The sequence below is a fragment of the Hipposideros armiger genome, unplaced genomic scaffold (genome assembly GCF_001890085.2).
Source record: "Hipposideros armiger isolate ML-2016 unplaced genomic scaffold, ASM189008v1 scaffold_216, whole genome shotgun sequence".
Taxonomy (NCBI): Eukaryota; Metazoa; Chordata; class Mammalia; order Chiroptera; family Hipposideridae; genus Hipposideros; species Hipposideros armiger.
The window spans coordinates 161,712-169,620 of NW_017731566.1; the positions used below are offsets into that span (position 1 = coordinate 161,712).

Here is a 7,909-nt window from a genome sequence, read left to right on the forward strand (position 1 = left end):
GCCTGTAGAGGCTGCCCTGGGTGCTCATGGCCTGGCCGTGGTGCAGTCACTGCTGAGATGGCTCGATGGGACCAGGGTCGCTTCTGGGCCCGGAGACGGTGTTTGGAGACAGTCTGTCCCAGGACAGTGCTGTAAGGAGAGAGCTGGCATGTCACCTGCCTTTTCGTAATTTGCAAAGCCGCCCATGACGGCAGGGTCCACGATGCCGTTGAGAAGCATGGAGAGCGGGTTGACGGGGAGGCTGGGGTCGTCCAGGTGCTGCTGCACCATGCTGTCCAGCTTGTCATTCGTCAGCTGCATGGTCTCGATGGCGTTCTCCAGGGGGCTGATCTCCACCTGGAGGAAGAGGACAATACGTCAGGCTGGCTGCTGTCCCCGCTGACTGCGTCTTGTGTACCATCGTCTTGCTTTAAGGAGAATGAAGAGTTTAGGGAATTTTAAGCGGTCTGTCTCTGTCCTGGAGGCAGGCCTGGGCACTCTGCGAGCCCTCTGTACCTGTTTGGCCAGGAGTGGGGGACAGGGGCCCCGTATCCTCCTATGAAGGCAGAGCTTGCACCTCCTAGGACAGGGTGGGAGCATGTCACCACCTCCAATCGGTCCGCATGGCCTCCTCGCCAACCCTGTCACTAGTCATTGGGACCAACCACGTGTCCTCCTCGGCTTCCCTTCCACATCTGCCCCATTTGCCTCTAGAAAGAATAGTTCCGTTTTTATCAAACCACCATTAGCCACTGCATCCACAGACAGCCCAAGGTGGGCTTCCAGGGGACAGACACGGGGCATGGGCGTGAGGGGTGCTGACGAGGCCTTCCGCTGCGCCATTCGGGGACTACGCCCGCAGCCCTCTCCATCTGTTACAAACCAAATGCAGCCTGTGGCGGAAGCACTTCCTTCCAGAAAGGCAGGCTCAGCCCGCTCCAGCTCCCAGCTGTTAAGCTCCTTGCTTGGGCGTCCTGGCCGGCTCACAGAATCCCCGATTATAAAGGGCTTATGGGAAGAGGCTCGTTAGGAGGATGAGAGCCTGTTTATGTGAAGGACCTCCTCTTCTGTCCTGTCTCACACCCCAACATCGCCAGCTCTGATGGTGCCAGTGCGGCTGGCACTTCTGCCACCTGCCACCCATCTCCTGAGCTTCCCACAGGTGAGGGCCTGCCTGCCCGGGTGCTGTGGGGGCAGAGCGAGCAGGAGCTCCCAGAGAAGAAAACGAAAGTGCCCAAGGGGGCACAGGCAGAGCCCTAGGACTTCAGAGCAGGAGGAGGGTCCCCTCGGATGGGCGGGGCATCAGGGCACCCCGGAGCAGCCCAGAGCTCACATTGGCATGGACGAAAGACTGGAAGGGAAACAGAACTGGGAGGAGAGGTTCCAGCCCTGTTCTCAGGCCAAATCAGCAGTGGTCTAGGGGGGCTTATTGGGAGCTAACTGGCAGACACCACCCTGTGGGCAAGACCCTGTTGGGTGACGACAAAAGGCACGGACACACACACAACAAAGCGTCTTTTTATTCTGCCCATTGCCACACACTGAGGCTGCTGTATATTCAGTGAAAACCTGCTGCCCAGCTCTGGTTCACGGACAGGAAGCTGCCCGAGGGCTCATTGAGGAGGCAAAACACAGTTTAGCTAATGAGAGGCGAGTCGTTATTTCTTTATCAAGTGCCCGGGAGGGGTCTCTTCTCAAGCTATTTTTACTTGAAATGAGCCAGTACTATTAATCAAGTTGTTTGTCATGTAAATGGCAATAAAACCATCAGAAAGAAAGCTCTTAAAAACTGTATGTAAACTGGAACTTGTCTTAAACTTTTCATTTAGTTAACAGAAGGAACTGTCAGAACAGCCCAGCGATAACTGGCTTTAAATATTTTACGAGAAGAAATGAAACCTTAATTCTGGTTTTCTTATAAGCTAGAGTGGCTGTGATTACACAGCATTTCCACGACGATTTTCGAGGAGAGCTGATACTCGGAGAACATGTGGGGTGACAACGGGCTGAGACCTGTCTGATCTGGGGTCTGCAGTGTGCGCGTGGCCACAGGGATGGTGACGCCCATGGGTGAAAGGGCGTGTGAGACGCACAGGGGAGGATCAGAGACCATCCCTTCCGGCGTGGCCTTACCATGAACACGGACTTCACCTCGAACCACCTTAGGATTCCCGGCAGCTTATACGCAGTGGTGTATATGGCTCTCTCGATCCACATGTTCTGCAAAAGGGAGCAACACAGCACGCGTTAGGTGGGCTGCCCATCACTTCTGCCCTAAGCGGGACTTCTACAAGCCCTCCACCGTCACGGGACTCCTCCTGGGACAAGTGACACGTGGCCCTTCTGTGTTCTGGCCAGGGCAGGCCCAGGCTGAGGTCACCCCTCACAGCCATGCTCTGCTTCCCAGTCAGTCACACAGTCACATCAGTGTCCCCTGCCTTCCTGGCCAACAGTACCTAACTCTCTGCTACTCGGCAAAGAATACCTAACAGGAGAGTTGGGGAGAATTATCTATGACCAGACCGGGAGGTTTCCTCTGAGCCAATAGCTTTGGAAACGTTCCACTGAGTTTTGCATCACCCTTACTTAGTGTTCAAGGGAACTAACCCTTTGTGCAAACGCATTGAGGGAATGTTAATAAAAGCGACCTCTCGCACAGGGATAAAAATCAGTGTTTGAAGCTTAGAATTTTTTTTGTATAACTAATATATGTTGACATTAGAAAAAAAAAGATGTGGAAATAGAAGGGACACAAATCACCTACTACTCAAAGATGGTCACTTAATTTAGTATCTATTATCTAACACTTCTCAGTGAGCATTTATTTATTTATTTGTTATTTTTCTTAGCTGAGACATCCTGCCACCTGTCAGCAGCTCAGCAGCAGCTCAGCTTGGGCCAGGAATGGAGCCAGTGACCCTGTTGCTCAGAGCTCGCACTCGTAAGCGAGCTCTTAACAACTGAGACACTCAGCTGGCTCCTATCAGTGAGCATTTAAAAGCATGTACATGTCTATTTTCAATAAAAGTACCACCTTATAAACTAATTTTTTTTTGGAAAATGGTACATTATATATTGCAGGAAATTGTTTCAAGCCGATAAATATAATCCAACATCTCTTTACAGGCTGCACAGGACTCCACTGCAGTAAATCTTTTCTCCCACCTCCTGCGTTATCAGCCTCCCTGTCACAGGTGCTCAGGGAGCAGACTGAGTCTGTCAAGTAGAGATCCTGACAGGAGCGGCTGGCATGATGGAATGTTACCAACGCCAGAAAGCACTAATCCCAAACCTCTTCGATTCCGGGGGGGCGGGGGAGGTCCTGGCTGAGCCCCGGGACACAGGCCATGCCTCCTGTCCCCCAGCCAATGCTCCTGTGTCTCCCCGTGGCAGCTCCGTCTGGCACTTGCCCTAGGAGACAGCAGTCTGCAGTTTCAGAGCAAGCCCAGACCACACCTGCAGCCAGCGCCGTCCCCCACGCCAGCACGCCCTGGGGCTTGGGGCCAGCCTGGCTAGCCCTGAGCTCCTGTCCCGGCAGGATGGCTTTCTCAGCACCGGCCTTTGGGGCCAGGCTGCCTGCCGCAGGGCCCCAGCCAGGCTCCCTTTGCTGCAAGAACCCCCATGCTTATCTGGAAGCCTGAGGCTTTGCCAGGCGTGAGAAAGACTAAATCCTGTGGCTGTGTGCGGGGGCCTGGTGGGGCCATTAGAGGATTTCAGAAAAATCACGGCCTCGAGGGCTTACACAGCTGCAAAGGCCAGGGGCCTGGGCTCTTCTCAGCTCTGCCTGACTGGCTGTGCACCCCTCGGCCGTGTGCTTGACCTCCTTGTGTCTCTCTCTTTGCAGCCATGAACGCACAGAGCTGCCAAAGGGAGAGGTGTGCGGGAAACTCAAGAACTACAAATCCGCAGTTGAGAGACACACACAAATAATGGCGGGAATGCTGTCATGACCACGACAGACAGGTACGGCTGAGGAAGCCCCGCCCCAGCGCTGCTGTCCAGGTTAGGCCGGCTTCTCTCACTACTACAGACAACGCCACAAGGACCAGTCACAAAATAGGTCCAGGATGCCCCCGGAACGAAGACATAGGGTCTTAGTTTTGAAATAGCCAGTGCTGGAGCTTGGGACAACTTCAGAATCCACCGACCCTGAGCTCCTAGCTGACACATAGGCACCCGGGCTCAGGCAGGAAGGGCGTCGGGAGCTGAGCCTGAGACTCCCAGGCAGTCTGCCCTGAGAAAGTTAGGAGAGTTAGGGCTTCCAAGGGAGGGTGCGTGGGGGCGACTCAGCAGAAGTGCACCCCGCTTCACTGTGGGTCAGCTGCCAGGTGACAGTTCACCTTTGACCTCCAGCCTGCAAGGTCAGAGGGAGCCTTTCCCAGCAGTGCTGGTGTCTTCAGGGGTCCCTGGGGTTAACGCCTCCTTGAAATATGGGAGGAGGGATTTCCAGGAGGGGGTTTTCAGGGCAAGAGGAGGGAGAAATAACAACATTAAAACAATAACTGTGCTTTGGTTCATGTTTTTGCAAAATGGAATCCATTAAAGCAGATGTATGCATCTTTTCTGAAAGGCTACAAGAATCTGTGCCAACATTGCCAGGACTCTGCGCGGTTTTCAACAGGTGACAGATACTTGGCAATGTGTATGATAACGTTTTTGGTTTTTAATTTTTTAATTTAGCTTCTGATTTGACTGATTGGGGAGGTGCTGCTGGCATCTCATGGGTCAAGGTCAGGGATGTTGATCCCACGATACACAGGACAGTCCCCAGCACACGAGTGACCCGGCCCACGACTCAGCAGGGCCGGTGGAGACCCCGCCCCCACGCGTGCTGCCCTGTGAAGCGCAGGCGCAGCTCATTTCCTGGCTGCCTGTCGCCCGCCGAAGGCCACGTGGCGCGCTCGGCACCTCTGTCACGGAGGTGCCCGTGAGCTCCGCAGGGCCCGAGGGGGACTGACTCAGGTCCACCCCGCACGCGGAGAAGCAAGGGTGCTGCAGCGTGGAGGCGCGTTCACAGCGCCAGTCGCCGTATTATCATATCACAGGGACCTCCGCAACGTTTGTGACCTGGCCGTCGTTGCACCACATTTGAAGGGGTTTCTGTGCACAACGCGCAGAGCCACTTAGTGCTGCTCTGTGGTCGCCTCTGAGGCTCGCTCTTCCACAGGCAGTCTTGCTGGTGGTTGAATGTGCTTTCGGGGGTGTGTGTGTGTGTATGTGTTTTTACCGCAAATTCATTGTCTGGGTTTTTCTCTCCTTTGCGGATAGGCCGAGAATATTCGAATCGCTGGACCTCATTTACCCTGTAAAAACTGAGAAGAGACAGAGAAATCATTAGACATTTAACCCCAAAAACAGTCGGTTTGCTTTCAGATGCGAGGTCTAGCCTCCCAATAGGTCATTGCATTCCTTAAAATATCCCCAACCTTGACCCGCAGCGATAGATGTGTCTTCCTCTCCCCATCAGCCTGGGAAGAGATGCTGGCAGGTGGAAAAATTGCCTTGAGTTTTTGCTCCTCTCTGCCCCTGAAAACCCTCAAGGGGGAAGCAATGCTGAGTAGGAGTGAAACGGGCAAAAACAGAGACGAGATGAAGTGAAGGCGAGGAAAAAGGCCTCCATTCTCCATCTGCGTGTTTCTTATTTTAAAAATTTAAAAATTTAATAATTCAACAATGAATTTATTAAAATAATTTAATAATTTATTATTTTCTTAAATACAAAAATTATGTCTTTATTATTTTTAAAGAGGTCTTATATACTTTAGTTTCAGATCTACGAAAGGCAGACTCACAACCATCAACAGTGGCGTGGAAGGACAGTGTGCCTTCTTTGCTTGGGGCAGGGGTGGGGGTGACGCTACACCAGAGGCAGCCTGGGGAGCCTTACTCATCCCCCTGCACTGAAATGCGGCCGGGTTCCCCACATTAAGGGGGGGATATCTGAGCGTCCGCGATGGCTCACTACTTGATTCGTGCCTCTCTCTGAGGAAAAAAATGTTGCAAAACTTAAAATGTAAGCCTTGTGGAAGCAATCATTCATCAATAAACAGAGTCCTGGTTTATTTTCCATTATTTCTGACAAAAGGTTAAAAAAATGATAGTGACTTTTCTGGAAAGCCACAACCCACCAAACTCCATGATACAAAGTAAGCAGATCCTAAGCATTGTTAGACCATCAAAGAGGTTATTTGTTTATTTATTTTTGACCAGAACATGGGTCAAATAGAAAAGAAAATTCTTAACATCAAAGGAACCCCTAAAGCAGGGTTTTCTACACCATTGTCAAGTTGGAACAATTCAATGGAGAGGCATAAAATCTCACTCAAATTCAGGCGGCTGACCTGTGAGTTTTAAAATCCACCTGTAATCCCACAGTACAGAATCACTGTGTTTAGGGGTGACAGGGTCTTCTCACCCCCGCCCAATTCTCCACCAAGAGCACATGTCCGAACCCCCTTTCCTGCCCTACAGAATGCAAACGCTGGGCCACACCCCAGGCACCCAGACTCAGATCTGCTGGAAGTGGGGCTCGGCCTGTGCGCCACTGAAAACCACAGGCATGCTCCCACCAGGGGGTCAGAAGCCACCAGGGTGCCTCCTCCTCCCTCCTGAGTTCCCCTGTCTCCTGACCTCGGGGAAGGACTAACCCTTGCACCCTCCCAGCCACGCGTATGAACTTCCTTTATAGTTGACTCTTGAACAACACGGGTTTGAACCTGTTATACATGGATTTTTTTCAAAAAATACCTGCCCTGTTTTCCAGCCCTGGTTGGGAGCCCGCAGATGGGGAGGGCCAACTGTGTGCATTGATCTGCGCCATTTTATATAAGGGACTTCTGCATCCATGGACTTGGGTATCCAATGAGGTCCTGGAACCAATCCCTCTAGATACTGAGGGCCAATTAAGTTTTGGGGGAGTCCAAAGTTATACTCAGATTGTCGAATGCATGGGGGGTTGGTGCCCCTAACTCCTGCGTTGTTCAAGGGTCAACTGTACTTCCTTCATGCCATGTCCTTCACTTTGATGCTGAAAATAACTGGTTTCCCTTTTTATTCTAAGTAAACAGAAAGAGCATCTGAAAAACTAATCAAGGACTGAAACCTGTCATTTCAAAGGTAAAATTTTTAACAAGGGATCTGTACGCAGCCTCTCCCCACCCTCATGCTGGACAAGAAAAATGGGTTGATTACCTTACAATCTGCTCTGACACCGGCCTGTGAAATTTCGGGGGCAGATCGAGTTTGGGCTTCACTGTGAAGCACTGAATATCTGAAGGTGAATGGGGTCAAGGGTCATAAGGCAGCGTGAACATCGATCGTGAGAAAGCCCCCTTCTTCCCTGACACCCAACTCTCCAAAGGAATGGCAGTGCTGTGCTCTTAAAGGATACACTGGCCTGGGGAGTTCTTAATATCCTCGCCTGGTGGAGATGTCGTCTTCATTTTCTCAGCGTTTGGAAACTGGGTTAACAGCCGAGCCTCAAAGTCTTCCCGGCGCTCATACTCTTTGCCCCGGTAAATGAAAACTTTCCCCTGGAAATAATCACAGCCATTGAGTGACACCAAAGGGCAGGGCCAGGGAAAGTTCACACACAAATGCACTGGTCTTCAGTTAAGAAGCAGGTCACTGGCTGGAGCAGCAACCTGTCACCGCACCAAGGACACAGGAACACAAGCCACGTAAGTTACATGTGGAGGAAGCCGTGACCACACAACACAGCAGTTATACTGAACTCTGGTGATGTACGCGGTCTTAACAGGAAGAGCCCATTTACAAAACTATGAAAAACCAAGTGCATGAAATGGGAGACACGGTGAAGGCACCAGGGCAAACGGATGGGTAACAGGGCATGTGGGTGTGTGCATGTGTGTGTGTGCGTGTGTGTGTGTGTGCATGTGTGTGTGTGTGCATGTGTGTGTGTGTGTGTGTG

General features: G+C 51.8%; 1 protein-coding gene across 1 annotated transcript in view; it reads right to left on the reverse strand.

Annotated features, from left to right (window-relative positions):
- Nucleotides 1–7,909, reverse strand: part of DOCK1 (dedicator of cytokinesis 1) — a 461,498-nt gene that overhangs the window by 25,174 nt on the left and 428,415 nt on the right. The window contains exons 38-42 of the mRNA XM_019654186.1: nt 7,370–7,511; nt 7,171–7,249; nt 5,207–5,291; nt 2,113–2,199; nt 160–336 (exon numbers count right to left, since the gene is read on the reverse strand). Of these exons, the coding sequence (XP_019509731.1) occupies nt 160–336; nt 2,113–2,199; nt 5,207–5,291; nt 7,171–7,249; nt 7,370–7,511 (570 nt within the window). The remainder of the gene's footprint in view (nt 1–159; nt 337–2,112; nt 2,200–5,206; nt 5,292–7,170; nt 7,250–7,369; nt 7,512–7,909) is intronic.